The 27152-nt window shown below is 43.9% G+C and overlaps 1 protein-coding gene across 1 annotated transcript in view; it reads left to right on the top strand.

Moving 5' to 3' along the window:
* Positions 1 to 27152, top strand: part of LOC306772640 (transcription factor IIIB 90 kDa subunit-like) — a 157987-nt gene that overhangs the window by 6889 nt on the left and 123946 nt on the right. The window contains exons 4-5 of the mRNA XM_079262208.1: positions 13056 to 13229; positions 26885 to 26916. Coding sequence (XP_079118334.1) covers positions 13056 to 13229; positions 26885 to 26916 — 206 coding nt within the window. The remainder of the gene's footprint in view (positions 1 to 13055; positions 13230 to 26884; positions 26917 to 27152) is intronic.

Below are 27152 nucleotides of genomic sequence, written 5' to 3'. Positions count from 1 at the left end.
ATCAATGCAGGACTGCAATTGAATGTTTTTGTAATCACCCGTTTGTGTAGCTGCTTTATTCACTTATTTATTTGAACTTGCCCTCACCAGCATCATGGCAGCAGAACGATGATGTGGCTGCTCTGTTGTACCAAACAGGCTGCTCTGTTTCATAGTTTCTGACCCTCAACAGACATCTGCATCTCTGATAAGCCCTACTCTGCTTCTGATTGGACAGTAATGTTTGTGTTGTAGTCTTTTTTTCTACAGAAGAGCTTATAATTAGACAAAAGCTCAATTCCACTGATGCATACGGCAATGTATTGTAGGAATGATTGTTTAAAAAGAAAAGTCTTATTTTCTACATTTAGCCATCAAATATTTATAGTTCTGTGTAAACAGACGGAGAAAGCACAACAAAGAGTTTCCTGATGGAATCTGCGTTGGTATGCCAACTTTTCCGACGTTGCAGACAAGGACGCGCTTGTGACATCAGTCCCAGACCTCCAAGTCGACTGGAACGCAGCAGAGTCTGGTGCTCATGCCTTAAATGTGCTGTGTTTTCTGCTGAGATGCTGCTACATTGAAGTTAGCTCACTCGTAAAGTCTTTGCAGTTTGGTTTTAGACACTTTGTGTGTCTGGACATTTCCTCTGGCTGGCTCCCAAGCAGCAACCTCCGATGGTTAAAAGTGAAGCCTATGCAGAAGTGCATGAAGCTGCAGTTCCCCGTTCATCCACTAGGGGCTGCAAAACAGAGCAAATCCCCATAGACTCCCATGTTAAAAAGACCAACTTTACAGCAGAAATAAACATGTTTACAGCCTGGTAGAAAAATCAATTTTAGGTTTAATAGGTCAGGTTTGCCTTCATGACAACTGTGGGGGAAGTCCTCCTTTTAGAAGTAATTCAATCTTGAAATTTGGCATATTTAGGGGCGTGTCCTTTTGATTGACAGGTATCTGATATCCTGTTTTAAAAAGGAGGAATGCAGAACAACCGCGGTTTTTAGCTTGTTAACAACGTGACTTAGCTTTAGCCCACTTACCTGCGTTCGCCTAATTAGCTACACTTTATATCCAACAATGTTGCACAACAGTGTCTGTATTAATTTCCAATAAAACATTTCAATTTATTAGTTTGATTAATAGATAACCCCTTTTACTTAAACCACTGCTGTGGGCGTCCCAGCCACCTGGTTTGGAGCTGTGGTGGGCGTCTCTTATTTTGACTTCTGAAAGGTGGAAACCCAGCTGCAACTTTCTGGAAGAAAAACTTGTAAATGGACTTGTACTTAACACTTTTCCAGTCATGCCGACAACTCAAAGCACTTCACGCTACATGCCAGTTACCCATTCACACAAACACACTCATACCACGATGGGTACATCAGAGGTCAATGCAGGGTTCAGTCTGAAACTTCTCATCCTCTGGACGCTGCTGGACATGGACGGCTCCAGAAACGCACATAATGAATGTTACTGTCTCCTAACGAGTACAGAGCACAGAGTTTTAAGGTCTTTGGAACTGGACAACCAGAACAGGAGAACAACCAGCTGCTCCTGTACAGAAACTAAACGTAAAACCGTCTGTAGCTTTTGTACGAAAACAAAGCAGACAGTCATCAGGAGCACCTGTAAGAAGGCAAACATGAGCACCACCACCAGAAACAAGCATATGAAACATAACTGTAGCTGCTGGTGATTAAAGCTGTATAAGCACGTGTGTCTTTTCTTATGGATGTTTGGCACATCATTAGATTGTCTCGGTCGTCACTTATAAAGCTGGACGGTAAGTTTTTATTTCCAGCAGCTAAAATGCATTTTAACCTGGATGATAACCCAGACATGTGGAAAACCACCTGTGACTCAGGATTATTTCATATGTAGCAACATAACGTGTTTACTTCACGTTGCGTGCCAGCTCCTGGCCTTACGTTGCAACACATTTGTAACTTCAGCCGGATAATTAAAGTCTTTACAATTTTAGAGAAGATTAACTTTGAGTGTTTTTATCCTACTTGTTCTCCTCAGTCACAAATGCACCTTTTAAGCCAAACAAGCAGCTTTTCCACCTCGCTGCTTTGGATGTTTTATACTTCTACAAGCCTGTCAGTCTGTCTAACGTTTACTTTTACTGCAGCATATATTGTTTATATTGTTTATACTTTGAATATATTTCAGGAATCTTTTCAGGAAGCCTGTGTCAGAATATAAACTCGTCGAATTCGTAGACTGTGTATGCATCAGCTGCTGAAAGCTCCCGTCTGCAGCAGCTTGTGTCTGCCTGCTGGTGCTGCTGAGCTAAAGGCTTGCAGTGTGGGTTGTTTTTGTTTTTTTTTGGAGCTTTTTCTCTGAAAATGGTTGCATTGTGTTATAGAGTGACCTAAAAAGAGTGAAACTGGCTGAACAGCTCGACAATGAGCTGGAACTGTGCAGGTTCAGGTATTCAACATAGGTTTGTTGCTATGGACGTTATCTTTATCTCTGATGTATGATTTATCTTTGACCTTCTTGAAAATCGGCGTTATCTCGTTTCATCCAGCCTTTGTCAGAAGCAGGAAGTGATAATTTTTTCAACATTTCTCCATTTATGTTAATAAATTGTCAGCTGATTTACCTCCTTACCAGAGGGACCCTTGTGGGTGTGTTCTCGCTAACATTACAGAAGTGAATCACATCAGCCGCTGTGCGGAAACCGAGCGACCGGCTTCGCTTGGAGCGGGTTGGTGGGCAGGCAGCCCAGATCTGGACTCTAAGCAGCTGGTTACTGCGGCGACAACCGTCTGCTCCGCTCATGATGCTTCATATGGCAGAACTGTCGAGTCACCGAGCTGTCAGACTGCAGCAGACGCTGAGTAACGGCGCAGGATGCAGGGGATTAGTTAGTCACGGCGTGTGTGTTACAGCAGATGGGAGGATGGAAACTGGGGACTCTGTTAGGAACCACAGCAGTTAACAGAGGTTGCACCTTCAGCTTGAAATGACTCAAGCAGGCAAAGTGTGGATGGTACTGAGGCTCAGTGCTTTGCAGGGACAGAAACAACAGACCTGTCTAGTACCAGGTTGGACCTCTTTTTCCTTCAGAACTGCCTTCATTCTGGGTGTCATAGATCCAACAAGGTGTTGGAAACATTCCTCAGAGATTTGATGTCAATCATCCAACACGTTGGCGCAGAAAAACCTTCATCTTCTTCAGGTTTTACAAATTTTTAAAGGTTCGGATGAAAGAAAAAAAACAACTTTTTTTGGGGAAATTTTTTCCAGCTGGTGCAACAGTAAACATTGTAATACGATGGAGGTGGCGAGTGCTCTTGTGTTGTAAATATTAGGTGACATTCATAGACCGTATATGAAAGATGGACGGAGCCTCCAGCGATTAAGAGTGAAGCCTAGGCGGAAATGCATAAAACTGCAGTTCCCCCTTCATCCACTAGGGGCTGGCTGCAAAACAGAGCAAATCCCCATAGACTCCCATGTTAAAAAGACCAATTTTATAGCAGAAAATAAAATGTTTACAGCCTGGTTCAAAAATCCATTTTCGGTTTAATAGGTCAGATTTACCTTTATGACAACTGAAAGTAATTTAATTTAGAAATTTGGCATTTTTAGGGGACCCAATCCTGAGGCCACCAAGCCGGATCCCCTCAACACCTCGGCTGCACCTAGAAATTCTGTCCATATAAGTTATGAACAGAATCGGGGATAAATGGCAGCCTTGGCGGACTCCAACCCTCACTGGAAACAAATCCGACTAACTACCAGCAGTGCGGACCAAGCTCTGACACCTATCGTACAGGGACCGCACAGCTTGTACAAGGGGGTCCAGTACCCCATACTCCCGGAGTACCCCCCACAGGAGCCCCCAGGGCACACGGTCCCTGGGTCCCTGCTTTTTGCAGATGACGTGGTCCTGTTGGCTTCATCTGGTCGTGATCTCCAGCTCTCACTTGAACGATTTGCGGCTGGAATGAGAATCAGAACCTCCAAATCTGAGACCATGGTCCTCAGCCGGAATAGGGTAGATTGTCCTCTCCAGGTCAGGAGTCAGGTCCTTTCTCAAGTGGAGGAGTTTAAATATCTCGGGGTCTTGTTCACAAGTGAGGGAAGGATGGAGCGCGAGATCGACAGACAGATTGGTGCGGCGTCTGAAGTAATGCGGACTCTGTGCCGGTCTGTCGTGGTGAAGAAGGAGCTGAGCCAGAAGGCGAAACTGTCGATTTACCAGTCGATCTACGTTCCTATCCTCACCTATGGTCATGAGCTGTGGGTCTGACCTAAAGAACGAGATCTCGTATACAGGCGGCCGAAATGAGTTTCCTCCGCAGGGTGGCCGGGCTCTCCCTTAGAGATAGGGTGAGGAGCTCGGTCATCCAGGAGGAGATCAGAGTAGAGCGACTGCTCCTCCGCATCGAGAGGAACCAGTTGAGGTGGCTCGGGCATCTGGTCAGGATGCCTCCTGGACCTCCCTGGTGAGGTGTTCCAGGCACGTCCCTCTGGGAGGAGACCCCGGGGAAGACCCAGGACACGCTGGAGGGATTATATCTCTCGGCCGGCCTGGGAACGCCTCAGGATCCCTTCCGCAGAGTTGGCAGATGTGGCTGGGGAGAGGAAAGTCTGGGCTTCCCTGCTTAGGCTGCTGCCCCCGTGACCCGATCCCGGATAAGTGATAAAAGATGATGATGAAGGCAGTTTTAGGGGCGTGTCCTTTTGATTGACAGGTACCCGATCTCCCGCTTCAAGTAAGAAGAATGTAGAACAACCGCAGTTTTTAGCTGGTTAACAACGTGACTTAGCTTTAGCCCACTTACCTCCATTAGCTGGTTAGCTCCTGTTATCTCCAGGTTAGCTCTTAGCTACAGAAAGCTCGGAGTTCTCTCGATGTAAGTCTTCCACCATGATGCTCACAGCCCCCATCTCAGCTCCACCTCTTTGCCCATATTTGTATTTTCTTGGTGAGACAACACGCATGCCCCTGCCAAGATGACAATGGTAGAAACCGCCCACCGAGCTTCAATTCAGCTTTTCAGAAACCTACGGGTGACGTCAGAGGATCTGCCCATCCTTTTATAAGCAGTCTGGTTTTTGTGCTGTTCTAGGTGTCATGGAAATGCAGTATAGGACTGTCATGGTTTTGAGGTTTTAGTTTGGTTTGTTTTGTCCTGTTTAGTTTTGGTTTCCTGGTTTTTTTTTTTTTTTGTGGTTTTTTTTCATCGGTTCTTTCCTCTTGTGTATTGTTTTCTGTTTTGCTTCCTGCTCATTAGTTCACCTGGTTTCATTTAGCTGTCAGTCAACCTGCGTCTTGTTACTGTGCATTTATACTCTGGTTTCATTTGTTCTTTGTCAGTCGGCCGTGTCGGATTTTGTCGTATCCGGTTTCCTGTTTTCATTAAACATTGGTCCCTAACCTGCATGCTGCTGTGCCTGTGTTTAAGTCCTCATCACCACCACTCGTGACACTGACGGGAATTATCCATTCTACTCTTTAAGTCATTGCATCTTCAGTTTCTTTCCCTTGTTGAAAGGCATTAGTCTTCCTCCTTCACCTCACTCCCTGACTGGAGTGTTTAGAGGTGTCTGCCAAGTTTGTAGGTCTTATCTAATCCTTTTTAAAAGCATATCCAAATGTATTCCCAGCTCCCTGTGTATTAATGAGGAGATGCATGCGTAAATGTCACACACCCGGAGGATGTCCTCTTTCTGTTCATGTAAATGTCATGAGATGTTGTTCGTTAATCTCTGAGCTTTGATTGAGATCCAGGTGTGAAGTGAAGACTTGAGTAAATACCAGAATAATAACTCTAACCAACGGGGAAAAGTTTTATTTAAAGCTGCATGCCAAGTCTGCGGACCACTTTATCATCTGCAGTAGGGCTGCACAATTAATCGGATTTTGATTGTGATCACGATTTTGGCGGCCACAATTAAACAAATCTGATCGTCAATGATATTTACATTCAAAATGCGAGCTCTGCTGCATGCGTCTCTGATCACACAATTCTCAGCCAGTAGTCTGCTGACCACCAGGGGGCGATAGTGTGGTTAAGGCTTCATTAAGCTGCCTCAATACCATGCGCGCACACCTTTTACCAGCTACCAGTTGAGTGTCGTTGGATTGGTTGGACATTTGAGGTCCACATTTTTCCTGTTGCAGGTAAAACGGATTGTTTTGATTAAACAGCTCATTATATTGCTAAAAATAATTGTGATTATTATTTTGGTCATAATCGTGCAGCACTAAAACATAAACTTAACAACATAAACTTGTTTACTCTACGGGTTTTGTTGACGATGCACCCCACGGCAACAGATGAAAAACATATTTTCCACTTGCGGAATGGCTGATACGACCATCACGTCTGCCTTGTGAGTTGCATGAAGTGGTGGACCGTGTTACAACTCGCTGTAGGCCTACGGAGCTAAACAGTTGTCTATCCAGTAAAACGCTTCAAAATTTAGCAAAGTTCACCAAAATACTTTTACAAATTTACAGCAAACACATCGTTCTTTGTGAATTAACTACATGTGGCATGAAGACAGCGGTCCCAACAAATATACACTACTTACAAAAAGTTAGGGATATTTGGCTTTCAGGTGAAATTTATGGAAAATGCAATATGTTCATGCTACAGTGATATAATATCATAAAAGTAAGACATTTAAGTAGAAGGATGCACTACTGATTTCCTCATCTCAAAAAATTCATTCAACACAAAAGGTAACAACAATGGTAGTTACACCACAACAAAAAATTTGAACATCTCAACATCTCGTCATGTGCCCTTGAGCATCAATTACAGCTTGACAACGACGTCTCATGCTGTTCACAAGGCAGCTTATTGCCTGCTGAGGCATGGCATCCCACTCTTCTTGAAGGGCAGCCCTCGGGTCATTGAGGTTCTGGGGTGCAGGGTTTCGAGCCTCTATACGACGGCTCAGCTGATCCCACAGGTTTTCAATGGGATTCAGGTCTGGAGAGAGTGCAGGCCATTCCATTTGAGGTCCACCAGTCTCCAACAGCCGTTCCCTGATGATGCGGCCTCGATGAGCAGGAGCATTGTCGTCCATGAAGATGAAATTAGGCCTGTGCTGTTCATGTAGGGGCACAATCACTGGATTAATGATGTTATTCAGGTAGTATGGGCTTGTCACTGTACCATTCACAAAGTGTAGGGCAGTTCTGTACCAAGTGGACACCCCTGCCCACACTGTAACACCGCCACCACCAAAAGCTGGCCTGGTGACAACAGTGGCTGATGCATAGCGCTCTCCCTGACGTCTCCAACATCGTTGCCGGACATCATTTCTGCTCAGTGTGAATCGACTTTCATCAGAGAACAGCACTGAGGCCCACTGGTTCCTCGTCCAGCGTAAATGCTCCCTGGCCCACGCAAGACGATGATGCCTGTGCCTGGTGGTGTGGTCAGGTACCCGTGCAGGTCGTCTAGCATGCAGACCACGCTGATGGAAATGGTTTGGAATGGTCTGATGTGACACTTGGGTGCCTCTCACCTCTCTTAAACGTGCCTGGAGTTGAGTGGCATTCATCATCCGGTTTCTCAGGGCAGTGTTCACAATGTAGCGGTCATCAGCACGGGATGTGGCCAAAGGACGTCCACTTCTAGGCCTTTCTGTGACTCTTCCAGTCTCTCCATATCTCTGTTGCAACCTGCTGATGACACTCTGTGACACTCCAAGCTCAGTGGCCACTTCTGTCTGAGAACGTCCTGTTTGAAGCATCGCAATGGCAAGGGACTGTTGTTCCATTGTTAGGTGTCGTCTTGGTCTCATGATGTCAAAATGTGAACAGCATGATGAGGACAACTGTTTAAACACCAGCTCTAATTGAACCAGGACATTTATTGGTCAATTCAAGGATCACACACCTGCCGTGATTTTTGCCGTTAAGCTCCTTGTTAGAGAACAGCAACTTGTGCAAAATTCATTGAAACATTTAACAGTTGGACATGTGCATTTAAAAGCTTAGAGAAGATCACATTAAGTTCACCTGTACAGGTTTGAATGCATTTTAGGCTTGTTGTGAAATTTCACCCAAAAGCTGAATATCCCTAACTTTTTGTGAATAGTGTATATGTCAAAGAAGTCTTCTCTTACAACCTTGAGGGTTAAGTTAGAACTAGAAGTTTAGAGATCTTCCTGAGTAATTTTCCTGTAGCCAGACAACCATCCTGGTCCACAATGTTCCTGTCTGGTGGTGGCTCTGATCTTTAATGCAGAGGAGTATTTTCTGTGGTAGAAGTTACAGTTTTACAGTCTGCAAACACACGCGGAACTTGTCGGTTTTCCATCATGATACAAGGCAGTCCAAAAGTCTGACCACTTCTACATCGGATAAAAGTCCACAATCACCACAAAATGACCCTGAAAAGACCCTGTAAAATGTGCAAAACATCTCTGCTGGTTAAGTTGCTTGTTGGATCCAATCAGCTGCTCTGTGGTTTCCTGTTTGCACCATCTTGTCCCCACCACCACGCAGACATCATCAAACGATTCTGAAACACAAAGTTTTAAGGTAAATAAGCTATGCAATGCGTCTTTTAAGGTGCTATATTCTAATATGTTGTGGCTAATTTAAACTTTGCAAGGTGATGAAAGTCATAGCTGCTTTCTTGTTTTATGGTTGCTAAGCAGGAAGTCGACGAGTTGTGAGTTTAAATAGCTAGTTTAGCTAGTTTTAATTAATGCTAATGTTTGTTTTATCCACCAGGATGTCCTACTAATCATTACAAAGAAGACAAGGTAGGCTAGAATCATACTGCTGGTCTTTCTAACCTTAAAACTTCTCATTCTGGACTCGTTCAATGACACAGTGACATCTATCGTGCATTTCTGGAGACGCTGTTGCACGAGGCTGAGAAACTGGAACTATATAACTTTTACATCCAGGATGCTATGTGATGTTTCGCTTCACGGTATAATAAAGAACTGGCTGTTTTGAACATGCAACGTCGCTGATTTAGCAAAGAAATGCAAAAAAGATTCAAAGAGAGAAGCAGACAAAATAAGCGTCATGGTGAGATCGTCTTCCATTGGCTGGAGAGAGCTAACAGGTCAGGTAGGATGCAGGATGGAGGCTAAATTAGCCGTCGATCCACGGCGCGTGACAGGAAAATGGCAAAAGTTTGTAGTGTGTCTTTAATGCTCAATCCCTTTGTTGTTGTTGTTGTTATCCATGTCTTTGATGGTTGTTCACATTATACTTTAAATGTGACCACGATTGCACACGGTGTGACGTCAAATGCAGCATGTTGTCTGTAAATATGGATGCTACATTCGTGTTTGGGTTTATGTATTTTTGTTTACAAATTTATGATATAGTTATGTGTAGTATGTATAGTAGGTGTAAGAAAGTATCGATAAAATATTTTGTGTGACAATATCGATATTTAAAAGCACTGTATTGATTTTTTATCAAACAATTGATCTTTACTGACGAGGCAGATTTTCATTTCTTTATTCATCTTGTACATAAAGATCAGTGTTTTTATTTACTCTGCAGGGAATTATAGATTCTCGTAGATAGTAAAGAAAAATTGCAATATATTGTCTTGCTTATAGTATCCTGATATATCGCAATATATCGTATTGGTGGCCCGTATTGTGATGCATATCATATCGCCAGATTCTTGCCAATTCACACTCCTATATTATCGATTTTTATCTAGTGATGATGTTGCAAAAAGTACAAAAATGAAATATCTTTCTCTTTTTCTCTCTACGGGGTATTTTTTTGTTTTCTCTTCTTCTTGATTCTCTTTTTGACTGCCTTACATCCGATCATGCTGCCTCCCGGTGCAGAATCATAACGTCTGTCTTGCATGATGATGTAAAAGTCAGATTCATTTTCACAATGTTCAGACTGCGTTCGCTTTGGATCTGGTTCAGGACCACACGTGACAGCAGACTGGGTCGGATTTGGAAAAACTGGGATTTATGCTGCGCAGCCTTTAACAAACCGGAGACGAGTCACATGTTGGCGATAATTTGCTCCTACAAAGACATAGCCAGAGAAGTAAAACAAGTCACACTCTGTTGTTGGAAAACTTCTGCAGGGTCTCCATATTGATCACAACCAATAACAGCAAATTTTTCCAGTTCTAGTGACTAAAGTGAGAATAATCCATGAGCCTTACATCACATCAGCTGGAATAAAGCGTCAGTTCTCATCACAACGGTGTCGGTAAGGAAGAATGCATCATGACGTCACGCTCCTGCAAGGCATCAATTTAGCAACAAGGGACTGATCTGAAAGCATCATGTTAGTCCCTCAGATCTGCATCTGTTCATGATTTAATGGCTTTCCTTAATTCTGCGGAGGTGATAGGTGCCTCTAATGGGCATGTGGCCTCGTGGGCAGTTTAAGTAGCAGCAGTGGCTTCAGAAAATCTCATCATGACACACCTCTGACTCTGACAGATGCTGGTAAAACACTTGGAAGGCGCTATTAAGCCTTATGAAGTCAGATATTACCTCCCTTCCCCCATCGATGCTATATTTGCCTGATGATCTCCCTTATATTTACTGCTCTTGTAGTAATTCTTCCCAGTGCAGGGAGGACTTTCTGTTTTCCTTAACAGGTTTAGTTCATCAAACAATTTGTGTTGCTTACAAATATTTTCATGAGAAACATTGTTTCGCATGTTTTAGTCATTCCAGAGACGTTTTCTATATGAAGATTTGAAGCAGATGATGTAGCTTTGTCTCTAATGCTGACTTTAACTGAGTCCTAAAACACACAGGGATTATCAGCTGACAGACTATTTATTTTCATGAATTCACTGAGTTCAACCACGAACTCCTGTATGAAGTGTCATTCTGAAGTAAAGATGAAGCCAAGACGCCAACAAGCAGCCCTAGGTTGCCCAGAAGAAGAACAACAGCCCTATGATCAGACATTCAGACTGGATCATCTCAGTTCTGTGCATATTGCAGCATTTTTTATGTAAAACTAAAGTAAATTCCTGAAAAAGTTGAGCAGAAAAAAGAGAATTTTCTGTTAGAAATATACATTATGCACCAGATGTCAGCTCAGTTGACCTTATCGGTGGTTCAGTGGATGCCACTCGTTGGTTTCTGCTTCCTGTTGCTCCTTTTCCATCAGTGTCATGAAGTCAAACTGCAGGGAAGTTGTCTCCTATTAAAAGCTGATGCTCTATCAGTACAGAGGCCAGTGAGTCATGAAAATGAGCATCAAAGCAGTTTGAAGCATAAAGGCGAGCTAGAGGTATTTTAATGTTAAAAATGACATGTTTCCAAAATTTTGATGGGGACAAAATAAAAATGTGGTTTTATGGATTTTATAAGTTGATCTGTACCAACTTCAGATATTCAGCAGCTTTAAAAACCACTTTGCTTCGTGCAGTAAAACAGGACCACGAACCCAGACATGATTAAAGCGGCGAGCTCGTCTGACATGATGTTTGCACGAACAGCATGATGAGAAACAATGAGTTCAGCCCCTCGCAGTCCCAGACATCCACTCAGCAGGTCACACAGGTCTGGTGTGAGGTGATGCGCACCATGTTGAGCACATCCTGGGTCAAGAACTGAAACACACACACGGCAGCTTCATGGGAGCTCTGTGATTAAAAGTCTCCACCTGAACCGCTTTGTGTGTGCGCAGACGGAGAACACATGTTTCTGTGCTAGATCCCCTAACAGCGTAGTTAAGCAGGCTTGTTTGTAGCCACGTATGTTTGCACATGTGTGTAATGAAAGCCTTGTGCTCTTTGCAGGTGTGTAATTACAATAAAACAGCTTCTCATGCTCGTGTGTTTTTGGATGCGTTGCCCTTCTGTGTGTAAGTGGTCCTAAAGGCTGGTAGACATGAAACATGATGAGCTCATACTCGAATAACCTTTTTCTGTCTCCCTTCTGCTGAGACATGAGGCGGATGTGGTGGAAATGGAGGTTGTGACCCATGGCAACCATTTATTTAAGCTTTACATGCTTTAGTGCTGTAGTTCATTTGTTGGAGAATTTATCTGCACATTTTAACAGGTTGTTCGCCACTCTCCGTCTTTTGCTTACGTGTTTTCCAAATCGGATATAACTGATGTTACTGTCAGTCGAAGAGAAACATGTTGCCCCCTGCTGGAGAAAAACGTAACTTCATCTCCATCTGGCATCTAAACATATAAACATTTAAAATTGGGGGGGGAAAAATTTGTTTTTTGACCAAAATTTTTTTTTTTTTTTTAAATTGTAAAAAAAAAAAGAAATCTTGATTCCAGCCGTCTTTCAACCTGGGAGATTGATTTCAGGCTTCCCCTGACTGCTTGTCGAGGTGTCCTAGGGCAAGACACCGAGTCCCAAGTTGCCCCAATGTGCCTGTCGGGTAGGAGTGTGTGTGTGTAAATGGGTGACTGAGCCATGTAGTGTAAAGTGCATTGAGTGGTCGACATGACTAGAAAAGCGCTATAGAAGAAGAAAACCATTGACCATCAATACCATAATGTTGCAACAACGAAACTGAACCTTCCACGTTTTTACAAACATAAAAACTCCTGTGAATTATTAATTATCCATGAAAATAATCGCAGAAGAGCTAAAACAACACAACAAGGGTGTGCTAATGGCTAGCCTAGACCAAAACTTCAACACACATCAATGTTCATAACTGCAGTTACCTCATTGGCTGCCAAAGACATCTTCTGCCAATTCTGTAAATGGAAAGCCGATTTTGCCATATGCGCGTCAAAACGGCTCAAAAACGCGCTCCCCCGAACGCGCACCCAGCACACACCCAACATGTGGTGAATGCACTCCGAGTGTGAAGACGCCCAAACACTCAATCGCCGCCGCCCCCCCCCCCCACGTTCTGCAGTCCCAACAGAGGAGCCAAAATGTTCCAAAACACCGTGATCTCTGCTACAACTATGTATGGCAGCCAGTGAGTTAAAATGGAGCCTTTCATGCCATCAGAGGATGAATTTATGACTCTAAACTCTCATTTCTTGTTGTTTTGTCTTCGTGAAAGTTAGATTGATGCAGAAATCTGAAGGGAAAAGAAATTGTTGGTTTTCTTTGAACAGACCTTTTGTTTTCTGCATCTTCAGCTAAGCAGCACATCAACACTCTGGGCCACCAGCTGCAGATGAACAAGCACTGTTTGGACACGGCCTTCAACTTCTACAAGATGGCGCTCACCAAACACCTGACGCGTGGTCGCAAGTCCTCCCATGTCATGGCTGCCTGCATCTACATGGTCTGTCGCACTGAGGGAACACCACGTATCCTTTCTATTGACCGCTGTTTGTAAAAGCAGAGTTTTATGTACTGGGAAATGTTCTGTGAGCTGTGTTTTAGTTCAGTGGAGGAAAATGTGAACATAAAGCAGCAGTGTTGGAAGAAAGCTGCAGACAGACCGAGGCAGCCAAACTTAAGCTTATTTCCTGATGGGTGCAAAGCGGTTGCATTGGAAATGAACATGACCACACCTCTGCAGAGCTCAGCAGGGAGCTGCTGCATTGCTGGCGTTTGTAGAAATCCCAGTTCAGCCTCGCCCATTCAAACACACACACAGCTGACAGGGTGGAGGGAGGGTGATCGCTGTGTTTTTACCATTCCTGTACCTGTACACTGCCTAATGGCAGCTAGCTCAAGCTGGTGCAACCCAAAAACACAACCTGAACACAACTAAATAAGACGAAACCAAACGATTGACTTCATGTTGGGTCTGTAGTGGTTGGGTCCCACCAGTCGGATCAAATTAAATGTCTGTCTCAGACCGGTATCTTTCCAGAACGTCTGTAGTCAGACAGGCGGCCTACAAGTTAAACAAGTTTACTTACAAAACAAATCACATGAACACCCCGAGTCATGAAAACCCAAGTTGAACTAAAAGCCTGCTTGAATAAAAGCTGCTTATAAAGGGAACATCTGTGTAAGATGCACTCTTCCATACATGCGAGCTGCATTCTGCACGGCCAGAAGATGGCTGAGCTGCTTCCTGTTAAACATGTTAAGGAAGAAAGTTAAGCATTTTAGTTTTATTCGTTAAAATGGTCAAATCTTCATTGCTCTTTGCTCGTCACTCTTTGCTATGATTTAGAGTAAAGTTGTCTCAGGTAGACCCTGTCCTGGACACCTGCTGCAGTTGATGTGACTGCCGTAAGGCCGCTATTGTACCTGCGTGGACCTATCTTGGTTTAGCTCAGGACAGGTTTTTCAAACCTGTCCAGCGAACCTTCAACCTTTCCTCAGTCTGTTTGGAAGAGGAAAAAGACAAACTCACACCTTTCTGTCAAAGTATCAGATCCTTGACTCTTGTGTTGACAAACAAGCGGTGTTTCCTCAGTGGAAAAGTCCACACTTCTGGACATTGTCATGTTTTCATTTGTGAAAAGATCCAGCCCTCTACTCTGAATCTGAGGGACTAAATTCAGTGCATGCTGCAGGTACGAACCCCACTTTAATCAATATGTAGAAAAATATTGTAGGAGCCAGTGTTGAATAAAAATGCACTTATAAAGTCAATATTTCGGGTTTTTGGAGTAGTTTCTGTCAAAATTTTACTACTGTATCTAGGAAGTGATGTAAGATCAGGGAGACAGTGTTGTGCTGAAAATGAAACACCTATGCCGGGAAAAGTAACTGGTTGCAAGAAGCGCAGTAACAGCATCTCACCTGTAGATGGCGTATGTCCTTAAAATGAATAAATCATAAACTGTATTTTAAAAAGATGGGCGGAGCCTCCGTGACGTCACCCGTAGGTTTCTGAAGAGCTGAATTGAAGCTCGATGGGTGGTTCCAACCATCGCCATCTTGGCAGCGTCATGCGCATTGTCTCGCCCGGAAAATACAAATATGGGCAAAGAGGTGGAGCTGAGAGGGGGGCTGTGAGCTCTGGGGGTGGATGATTGACATCAAGCGAACTCTGAGCTTTCTGTAGCTAAGAGCTAACCGAGCTAACCCGGAGATAATAGGAGCTAACCAGCTAACGGAGGTAAGCGGGCTAAAGCTAAGTCACATTGTTAACTGGCTAAAAACCGCGGTTGTTCTACGTTCTTCTGACTTGAAGTGGGAGATCGGGTACCTGTCTATCAAAAGGACACGCCCCTTTTAGGCAAGCAGAATGATGGTCTGGATGCTGTGTTCTGCTGAGCAAGCAGAACATGCAGAGAAGAACGTGTTCCGGAAAAGGTGATCACGCCAGTGTGACCCCTCCCACACAAAGGCAAGAAGCACGCCAAGAGTACCCCCGAGACTGGGGCCATCGGCAGCCACCCCCAGGCGCAGACCCCAACCACCCCACCCCAGGGCCAGCCATGTGCTGACCCAGGAGGTCGCAGAGGGGGGTCCTAGCCAAAGTCCCCCGCAGTCAGGGGGAACAGGCCCCAGCAGGCCCGGACCAGCGAGGACCGGCCCCGCCGGGCACCGGCCACCCAGGGCAGAGAGAGCGCGGGCCCCACGGCCCCAAGAGCCCGGAAGCAGCCCCCCACCCCCGCAGGCAGAGGGCCCAGCCCACACTGACGGAGGTCCGGGATCCCCAGACCGCCACCGAGCGCCAGCCAGGCCGCACCCCAGTGCACCAGCAGCGCTCCCTGAGCACCAAAACCCTCCCCCATGCACGCACACGCACGCGCGCGCGCGCGCACACACACACATACGCACACACACACACACACGCATCCACATTTCCTCAAGCACACCCTATCCACCCATTCTCTTACACACGCTCAAACTCACACTCTCCTACCCCTGTGCCCCCACTCACATACTCCCCTATACACACATACACACCTCATAACACAACCCCCCCACAAACTCCCTCTATATACACTTTAACATGCACCCCCCTACTAAGACCCCATTCAAACACTCCAGTCTTTCTACTCACACACCCCATCACACACACATCCCTGCTCCCTCTATAATCACCCATTCTTCCATACATGCATACCCCACTCTACACACACACACATACACACACACCCCTACACCCCTCTATCCACATTCACACTCCTCATTGTACACCCACCCCATCACTCTCCCGTACCACCAACATAACCCCACATACACACCACCACACTCATGTACTTTCACACTCCCCACCTGTCACGGAGCCAATACCCGCCAGCGAACTCGCCCCACCGCCGCAAGGCAACTCCAACCATTGATCCACCCAAGGCCTCCCGCCAGGTCTGGAAACCTAGCCCCCTCAGTAATGAAGCAGCCAAGAACCCGGCCCAGGGGTCCACCCCAGACCCACAGCCACCTGAGCCACCCAGCCAGTCCCCAGCCCCGAGCGGGATGAGGTCACACTCTCCCCCCTACACTAAGTGATGGAGCTGATCACAGGAGACCAGAGAGAGTGAAATTCAACTGACTGATCCTTTGAGGAGGCAGACATCATTTCCATGCTGATGTAATCTAATAACAGATTTCTAAACTGCTGGATACACAGATTCTGTTTGCTTTTCCAGTTCACAAGGATAGTTTTCTTCGCGATGCACAGGCTGCTGAGGATTGGTTTTGCTAAATTAAACCCTATGTTATTTTCACCTAAGTGACTCAATAGGCACAATTTGGGGTTTGCAGGGATATTACATTTAAACCAGTCTGACAGATCTTTACATACATGGAGCCAGAATCTCTGGACAGGTGGACAAGACCATAAGGCATGATAGTAGCTGTCAATTGTGTTGTCCATACAGTGTGAACAGATATGTGATTGTAACAGACCCGTCCTGAACATCCTGTGTCCCGTATAATGAGTTCTATGCAGAATTTTGAATTGTATTAGTTGCATGTTTGAATTCATAGTCATTTTGAATGTGTTTGAGCAGATTTGTGACCATTCATTTTGATTGAAGTTACTGGATAAGTCTGCTTCCCATTTAGAAGTTGGGAGAGAGATGGAATCTTCTAGCTTCAATAGTAATCTGTATATTTTGGATAGTAGCTTCGGGGCCTTAAGATTTAAGAATTCTGCAACCCTGATAGGTAACTGCAAGTTTAGTTGATCAGGGGTGTATTTCTTACTTATAATAGATTTAAGTTGGTGGTATTCTAAGAATTTGGTGCTGCTGAATTCATACCGTGAAGAAATTGCATCAAATGGCAGAAAGTTTCCATTTTCTATTATATGTTCTAATTGATTCACTCCTTTATTCTTCCACTGAGGGAAGTTTATCATCTTTCTGTTTTGCAGGAAGTCAGGATTGTTCCAGATGGGTGTGAGCTTACATGGAATAAGCGCAGACTTGGTTACTTTCAGGAATTCCCACCAAGCCGTTAAACTGGAGCTGATGTTAATGCTTTTAAAACACTTATATGACTTGACAGTTGAGCTTATGAATGGTAAATCAGAGATGAAAAAATCCTCACACAATGCTTGCTCAACATCCAGCCATGGCTCATCCAAAGAACTTGGATCAAGCCACTTGGAGATGCATTGCAGCCTATTACATAAGAAATATTGATTAAAATTTGGCAGGTCCAACCCACCTCTGTCTTTGGTCTGTTGTAAAGTTTTTAGACTAATGCAGGATTGCTTGTTTTTCCAGAGAAATCTGGATATGTGGGAGTCTAGTGATTTAAACCAAGTGGAGGATGGTCTGATGGGAACCATTGAGAAAAGGTAATTAACTTTTGGTAGAACCATCATTTTAACGGTGGAAACCCTCCCCATAAGTGATATGGGCAAGCGGTTCCACCTTGAGAGGTCATCCTCTACTGTTTTTATTAGCTGATCATGATTTAACTTTATTAGTTCGGTTAGTCTGGGAGAGATTATTATACCTAAATAACTAATATTTCCTGACTGTATAGTGGTGTTAGATATGTTTTTAAAGTCACAGTTAATGGGCATTGCTGTAGTCTTTAACCAGTTAATAGAATAGTCTGATATTGAAGAGAATTTATTAATTAGTGTGATTGTTTGAGAAAGTGTTGTTTGCGAGTTGTGAAGGAAAAGTAAAACGTCATCTGCGTAAAGACTAATTTTATGTTCGATATTTTTAGCTTGAATTCCTTTGATTTCTGGGTTTTGTCTTATGGCAGCTGCCAGGGGTTCGATAAAAATGGCAGAGTGATGGAGAAAGTGGGCAGCCCTGTCTGGTGCCTGTCTGTCTGTCTCTCTGTAAGCAGAAGTTTGGAGAAGTTTTGTCATTGGTTATTCACAGTTGAATTCGGGTTGTTGTATAATTGAATTCGGGTTGTTGTATAATATTTTTACCCAGTCAATAAATGATGACCCAAACCCAAATTCTTTTAAAGTTGCAAATAAAAATTTCCAGTTTACACGGTCAAATGCTTTTTCTGCATCTAAAGAAATAACTGTGGACTTCAGATTGTGTAGAGTTGAATAATCTATTATGTTAATTAATCTGCGCATGTTAGTGTAGGAATGTCTACCTTTTATAAAGCCTGTTTGATCAGGGTGAATAATGGAAGGGGTTATTTTTTCTATCCTCTGGCTAGAGCTTTGCTGATTATTTTGAGATCTACGTTTATTAATGAAATTGGACGATAACTGGATGGGAGTGTAGGGTCCTTTCCTGGTTTTAATAGGACTGAAATATTCGCCAAGTTCATATTGGAGGGTATTTTTTGCTTTTCCTTTATTTCTAATACCATGCTGTAAAAGGTTGGAGCCAGTGTTGTCCAGAATTCTTTGTAGAATTCAGCTGGATAACCATCTGGACCCGGTGCTTTATTATTTGGCATACGGTGGAGAGCTTCATGGAGGTCATGAACTGAAATAGGTGATTCTAGAGCCATTTTATTTTCCTGATTTATTTTAGGAAGATTGATGCTACTAAGAAATTGGTTAATATTCTCATCTGTTGGATTCATTTGTGATGAATATAATGCTTTGTAAAATTCTTTGAAAGTATTGTTTATCATGTCAGGATCATGGCTGATATTTCCTTCTGAATCTTTTATAGAGGAAATTGTTGTTTTCTCCTTATTTGCCTTGAGTTGGTTAGCCAGGAACTTTCCTGATTTGTTCCCATGTTCAAAATTGTCCAATCAAAGTCTTTGCACCATGAATTGTGTTCTTTTATCTATTATTTCATTAAGTTCTAATTTGGCTTTTCTAATATCATTCAGTGTGTGTTCTTCTGGGGAGACATGGTAAGCTTCCTCTGGTGATTTAATTCTGAGTTCTAATTCTGATGTTCTCAAAGTTTCCTTCCTTTTCTTGTGGGAAGAGAAGGATATTATTTTCCCTCTCATTACTGCTTTTCCGGCTTCCCACAGAACACACGCTGAAGTTTCTGGTCTGTTATTGTTTTCTAAATATGAGGACCATTCTCTTTTAAAGTAACTGATAAACTCAGAATCTGTAAGTAATGATGTATTAAATCTCCAGTTTCTAGTGGCTGGCTCACTGTTCTTATTTCTAAGGGTTAATGATACAGGTGCATGATCACTGATGATTATGGGATGGATCTTCATCTCTGATATGTCACTCATGAGTGAACTGCTGATTAGGAAGTAGTCTAGTCTAGAATAGGTATGGTGAACTGAAGAGAAGAAAGTGTATTCTCTCAGTGTCGGGTGATGAGAACGCCATGCATCGCAAAGACCAAAATCCTTCATGTACTGTTTAACCGTTTCAGCTGATTTCCAACCTCGATACTTCCCAGATGAACTGTATTTGTCAAGAATAACATTTAAGTCCCCTGCTACAATGATTGTGTTATCTAAGTGATCATAGAGCGAAGTAAAGAGGGAGTGAAAAAAGGAGGAGTCATCAACATTTGGGCCATAAACATTTGCAAAAGTGAACTTAACATTTTGAATAGATAATGTGACTATTAAAAATCTGCCTTCTGGATCTGTGATTGTTTGATCAATGTCAAATTTTAACCTTTTATTAATAAGAGTGGCTACTCCTCTTTGTCTGGAATTATAGCAAGCTGAGTAAACAAACTGGTCCGTTGAAAGATTTATTGTTGAATTAGATAAATGAGTCTCCTGCAGGAGAACGATGTCTGCCTTCATTTCACGCATCCGATTAAGCATTTTTAACCTCTTTTCTCTTGTACCAGCTCCACGCACATTCCAAGTGACAAAACTCAGTGTATCCATAAACCAACAAAAACGAAGACTATCTGCATATTACAAACCTCAGTGTATCCATAAACCAGCAGAGATGTAGGTTGTGTGCATATTACTACAGCGTGTGTCTGTGTGTAACCCGCTGCTTGTGCGCCTGTCAGCTGTGTGCGGTACCTGGATCTGCGCGTTAAGTGTCTCTATGTGTGCTTTCCTCATACTGAACTGTGTGTATGTGTGAATCATGCATAACGTTGTGTCCGATGTTAAATCTTGTGCATGCGCCATGAAACGTATCAATATAGAAATAGGTGACATTACTGATAAAAGTGAAAGGGTTCAAACAAAGAAAAGTGAAAGAGAAAAAAGTGACTGTGCCAAAGGAAGAAAATATTGTAAAAGAAACATCCGTGACGAGAATGGTGTAGCAGAGACGGATAGAGAAAATACTGATAATCCTTTTGAAACCACAGTTTTACAAATATGGCATAACTTATTTAAGATTTAAGATTATTAAGGAACATACCAACAAGTCAGTAGAGCCACGGAGTGATGTTTGGGTCGCGGTACAACTGTCCATTGATAAATAATTTATCCACGGCGATGACAGCACGAGCTCCTTTGATGATGGATTTCCTCCTGATGGGGAACAGGACTCTCTGCCGATCCAGGATCTCTCTTGGAAACTGGTCATTAACTGCATAATGGAGGCCCCGAAGTTCACGACCCTGACTCTTCACCTGCTCCTTTTTTTGTGGTTAACAACCCTTGCTACGATGGGCCGTGGCCGGCCGGCTCCGGGTTTCCTTCCGCCCAGACGGTGAACTCGGTGAAAGGCGATGTTCCCCACCGTTTCTTCCGGGAGCTTTAGATGAGTCTGGATGAAGTTTTTAACCGTGGTCTCGGGGTCTTCATCTGCTTGTTCTGGAATCCCTGCAAACACCATGCTTCTGGCTTGCAGATCCAGCACCTCTTCCTTCATCTTCTTGTTCTCCTTGGGGACTCTGGTCAATCCCTCGGTGAGGGATTTAACCGACTCTCTGAGGACCGCGTTTTCTGTGGCCAGTGTTTCCACTTGCTTCTGGCTGAATTTCAGTGATTCCCGCAAAGCCTGAAACTCTTTGTGGAGAATCTCCACCAGGCTCAGGCGCGCATCAAAACTACTGAGCTTTTTATCGATAGAAATAAGAACATCGGTTGTGTCGTTCCCTGGCGACGAAATGGCTCCGGATGAATCCTCATTCCGCTGTCTTTTAGCCTGGGATGATGCGGCTGGGGTCGATGTTTGCTTTGGCTTCCCCATGACAACTCTGTCGAAACACTGATCTATGAAGTCCGTCAAGCTGGCCAAATCCTCTCCGTTGTGCTCCAGAATGCACCTTAAAAAGACACTATTTACCTACTTAGGAGAATGTTCAAATTAATTTCAGATTAATTTGGCAAAACGCACACATTAATAAATGAATGAATCCATCTTTCATTTACGATCTATGGAATAAACATACGCCATCTACAGGCAAGATTCTGTTACTACGCTTCTTGCCACCAGGTGCTTTTCATGGCAGGGGTGGGGTTTTTTTCCCCATAAACCCCGGCTGCAGCCTGGAGAATGGGGCGGGCCTGGATATTGGGTAGAGTTGGATGTCAAATGATTGATTGGATTTACCCTAACCCTGACACTAACCCTAACCACGCCCATCTGACATCCAGCCCCGCCTCATTCTTCAGTCTGCAGCCAAGACCCTCTTTTTTCTGCACAACACCATATCCCTGATCTTGCATCACTTCCTGCCTTGCAGCTTTAGATGCAGTAGTAAAATTCTGACAGAAACTACTCCAAAAACTCCAAGTAGTGAATTTATTAGTGTGTTCTAGTCAACATTGGTTCATACAATATCTTTCTACATATTGTTTTAAGGGGGGTTCGAACCTGCAACGTGCTCTTTAATAATACAGTAACCCCTTCTAGACCGTTCCACTAATGTACTCCTAAGTAAACTGCTATTTTTCTGTCTTCAATACCTGGCAACAGTTCAGTGAAGGCATTGCTTTTTACTTTTCCTTCCTGTTAGAAGCGCTTTGTTCTTCCAAAAACTTAAAACGTTCTCGAGTACAAACGAGTGTTCATGAGGAGCCGAAAGGCCCTAAAACTGAACCCTGTGGAACACCATTCAGCAGTTCAGCAGGTTCTGACACGAACTGGTTCTTGTAAACACTAAAACATCGTTCTGACAGCGAGGAGTGAAGTTACTGTGCAGGAAGACGCCATTTAGGCATTTTATGTGTAAAACGCTCATTTCAGGGGGGTCGTTTTAAAAACTGAGGAATGAAACACCTCTGCTCGCATGTCGCTGTAATACCTGAGCTGCAGTTCAGTAAAAAGTAAAATCATTTGTGCAGATTCTTCTGAAAGTGTTGATGGTTCCCTTGCAGCCTTTCTCCTGTTTGTTCGTTTGCTTATTGAAGTGCTGAGAGGTGTTGGAACAACAACACTGGCTTCATCTTTCTGCATGAACAAAGACCCTCTGTTCGTACTCTGTGTGTGTTTGCCTCCTGACTCGCTTGGCTTCAGAGGATGATTGTGTTATGTAACGGGAGCACAGGACGGCCTGGATGGGTTTAGCTAATGAAAAAGAGGTGTGCAGGGTGTAATTCCTCCCTGCTGCATTGTTGACTGGGCTTTTTATTTACTCCTGTATGTGTGTGTGTTTGCAGAGGCCTGCATGTGTGTGTGTGTGCATGTTTGGAGGAGTAAAACAGAGGTATAAATAGCTCCACCTGCTTCTTTTTCCACAGCTGGATCAGTCTGTAATGTTGTGGAAGGAGAGGATCGGCACCAAGATGAAAGGATGAGAGCAGAACGAGATGGAAACATTCATCTAACCTCGGGTTGAATTTAATGAGCAGAAACCTCAAAGAGAAGCTGCATCAGTTTCAGTCTGCAGACATGCCGTGCATGTGCTCGCTTAAAGAAGTAAATCAGACTTTATGGTGATCTGAAATTCTACCTCCAGACTATTCATCTCTTATTTTAGTTAAATGTCACTAAAAGCTGCTGTCGTCGTGTCAGATTTACTGACTGAGAGGTCAGTCCCACCGCATCCCACTGTGGTTGAACAAACATACGCCGTGTCTTGTCTTGTCCTTCGTAGGAATCAGTGAAGGTTCAGATTGTAGCGTCTGGTTCCTGCAACCTTGTCCTAAATCAGGCCAGTTTATTCCTGTCAGGAAGGACATGAGGGCGAAAAGTCTGCACATCTCTCCCAGGAGCTCTCTTTTTAAGGTTGTTTCACCTCAGAGGAAACGAGATGGACAGATAAAAGCCATTCCAGATAAATGCACCAATCACGTGATGGCATGTATTACTTTTCCTGCTGGCTGATATTGAATTTATATTTGGAAGGAATCATGTCGTGGCAAGTATGAGCGGCAGGAATCATCTCGGGAAGCTAATCCTTTCTGAATGTCCATATTGGCAGCTGTAGCTGGAGAGATAACAAACCTGTCCTTGAGAGATTTTCTGTAAAACCATGACAAACAACCACTAATTTAGGTGTCATGCTGCATCATCCATCCTGCCTGACGCAGGGAATCAAGGTGTCTTTTCTGCTTCTGAGGACCCAGATGTGTTTGAGGACCTGCTGTTGTTTATTTCCTGATTAAGAGAGTTGTCTGTAATCTCCAGACGGCGTGCGCTGGGATTATCCTTTCCATTTCATCTGCGGTGCTGCTAATTCCATTGTGAGGCCTTTTTCAGAGGAGACCTGCTAATCCACCCTGACAGCCTGGAGACAGGTGCACCTGTCGCCACGGAGACACTGTCACCACGGCGACCAAACGTGTTGAAAGGCAGCTGAGCACTGGGAGGATGGGCTGTTCAGAGAGCCAGAGGGGTTGTGCTTGTTGGGAATATGTGCTGGAAAGTATTCTGATCCCATTTAGAGGTGATCCCAAAACCAGCTGAAGAGTTTTTCTGGTTTCTACAACAAAGTGAGAAAATGTTAAAGAATGTAATGATTCATAAATCTCATCAGCTCGTATTTTATTCCCAGTAGACGTTAAACAACAACTCAGATGCTGAAACATAGAACTCTGATCATTTCATGAATCGGATGATGCAACATGTCGGTAAAAAGTAGTTCCAGGAGGATGTTTGTTGTGATGCAGGATGTGGTCCAGCATGGTGGAACCTGCAAGGTCTTCCCTGAAAGAGACGTTGTCTGGATGGGAGCAGATGTTTCAGCATTGATGGAGCTTCCCAGATGTGGAAGCTGCCCACGCCATCGGCACTAATGCAACCCCATCCCATCAGAGATGCAGGCTGATAACAAGCTGGATGCTCCCTCTCCTCTTTAGTCTGCAGGACACGCCGTCCATGCTGTCCACAAACTATTCCACATCTTCATCCAGGTTTCCACTCAGAATATTTTAAATGAGCTTTGGTCCAGAGAAGACGACGTGTTTCTGGATCCTCTTCACATATGATGGAGCTTTAACCTGCATGAGTGGATTTCAGCCTGAACTGGGTTCACACTGGTTTCTGGAATCTTCCTGAGTCCATGCACTGGTTTCCAGTAGAGAATCATGTCTGCTGTTAATGCAATGAATTCTCTGAATGGTTAAATGGTGTAGATCAGGGATCACCAATCCTGGTCCTCGAGGGCCGGTGTCCTGCAGGTTTTCCAATGGTCCCTGCTGGAACCAGACTCAGACTCAGACAAGCCCTGCACATGTCTGCTAAACACACGTTGATTTGAATCAGGTGTGTTGCAGCAGAGACACTTGGACAGCCTGCAGGACACCGGCCCTCTAGGACCAGGATTGGTGAACCCTGGTGTAGATGGTGGGACCTCACAAAGTCTTCACAATTTTACCATGAAGAACATTTTTCTGAAACTGTTCCACAATTTTTGGCCTCTAACAGTTTAATGGATCTTTCCATCTAAGAGAAATGCTCCTTTTATACCCAGTCCTGTTGCCGACCTGGTTCCAGTTAAACCAGTCATGTTGCTGACCTGTTGTTCATTAACCAGTCCTGTTGTTGACCTGTTGCTAATTAACCAGTCATGTTGCTGGTTAACCAGTAATGTTGTTGACCTGTTTCTAGTTAACAAGTCCTGTTGCTAGTTAACCAGTCCTGTTGCTGACTTGTTGCCAGTTAAACCAGTCATGTTGCCAGTTAAACCAGTCATGATGCCAGTTAACCAGCATGCTGTTGCCCTTTTGCTAGTTAACCAGTCATGTTGTTGGCCTGTTGCTAGTTAAACCAGTCATGTTGCCGACCTGTTGCCAGTTAAACCAGTCATGTTGCCAGTTAAACCAGTCATGTTTCTGACCTGTTACTACTTAAACCAGTCATGTTGATAGTTAACCAGTCATGTTTTCAGTTAAACCAGTCATGTTGCCAGTTAACCAGCATGTTGTTGACCTGTTGCTAGTTAACCAGTCATGTTGTTGGCCTGTTGCTAGTTAAACCAGTCATGTTGCCGACCTGTTGCCAGTTAAACCAGTCATGATGCCAGTTAACCAGCATGCTGTTGCCCTTTTGCTAGTTAACCAGTCATGTTGTTGGCCTGTTGCTAGTTAAACCAGTCATGTTGCCGACCTGTTGCCAGTTAAACCAGTAATGTTGCTGACCTGTTACTACTTAAACCAGTCATGTTGATAGTTAACCAGTCATGTTTTCAGTTAAACCAGTCATGTTGCCAGTTAACCGGCATGTTGTTGACCTGTTGCTAGTTAACCAGTCATGTTGTTGGCCTGTTGCTAGTTAAACCAGTCATGTTGCCGACCTGTTGCCAGTTAAACCAGTCATGATGCCAGTTGAACCAGTCATGTTGCCAGTTAACCAGCATGCTGTTGGCCTGTTGCTAGTTAAACCAGTCATGTTGCCGACCTGTTGCCAGTTAAACCAGTCATGATGCCAGTTGAACCAGTCATGTTGCCAGTTAACCAGCATGCTGTTGGCCTGTTGCTAGTTAACCAGTCATGTTGTTGGCCTGTTGCTAGTTAACCAGTCATGTTGTTGGCTTGTTGCTAGTTAAACCAGTCATGTTGCTGACCTGTTGCCAGTTAAACCAGTCATGTTGCCAGTTGAACCAGTCATGTTGCTGACCTGTTACTACTTAAACCAGTCATGTTGATAGTTAACCAGTCATGTTTTCAGTTAAACCAGTCATGTTGCTAGTTAAACCAGCATGTTGTTGACCTGTTGCTAGTTAACCAGTCATGTTGTTGGCCTGTTGCTAGTTAAACCAGTCATGTTGCCGACCTGTTGCCAGTTAAACCAGTCATGGTGCCAGTTGAACCAGTCATGTTGCTGACCTGTTACTACTTAAACCAGTCATGTTGATAGTTAACCAGTCATGTTTTCAGTTAAACCAGTCATGTTGCTAGTTAACCAGCATGTTGTTGACCTGTTGCTAGTTAACCAGTCATGTTGCTGACCTGTTGCCAGTTAAACCAGTCATGGTGCCAGTTGAACCAGTCATGTTGCTGACCTGTTACTACTTAAACCAGTTATGCTGGTAGTTAACCAGTCATGTTGCCAGTTAAACCAGTCATGTTACTGACATATTGTCAGTTAAACCAGTCATGTTGCTAGTTAACCAGTTATGTTGCTAGTTAACCAGTCATGTTTCCAGTTAAACCAGTCATATTGATGGTAGAATGTCTCCGTTTCAGTAGCTGATGAGACGTTCATGATCTGCTGGGAATAAAACGACCTTTGATGCGTTGCAGGAATCGTTCTGCAGCGATTCCTCCTTCACATCACGTCACGCCTGCAGACATGCAGCTCGGTTCACGTCCCAGGCTGTTTTTTTTTTTTTTTAATCTTTGACTCTTTCGGTTGGGCCGCCTTGACCTGTTTCCTCAGACATGCTGCTGGATCTCAGCGACGTTTTGCAGGTAAGTTTCTGAAAGTGTTTTTAAAAAGGAAACAAACCAAGTTGTCAATAAAGTTTTACAGATTTAAAAGATGACTTCTTCCCACTGCGATGACCGGCCTTGACACTGGATGTAGTAAAAACTGCTTTTAGCCCAGACCACCGCTTCCATAAAGCATCACTTCCTCGCCGCTCCGGCGGTAAAACCCGAATCGGTGTGTTTAAATTTAGAAAGCTCTCCATTTGTCTGCATTTTTA

This window comes from Telmatherina bonti (assembly GCF_933228915.1).
Source record: "Telmatherina bonti genome assembly, chromosome: 22".
In the NCBI taxonomy this organism is placed as follows: domain Eukaryota; kingdom Metazoa; phylum Chordata; class Actinopteri; order Atheriniformes; family Telmatherinidae; genus Telmatherina; species Telmatherina bonti.
The sequence above is the reverse complement of the archived record's forward strand: the minus strand, read 5'-3'. Positions and strand labels throughout refer to the sequence as shown.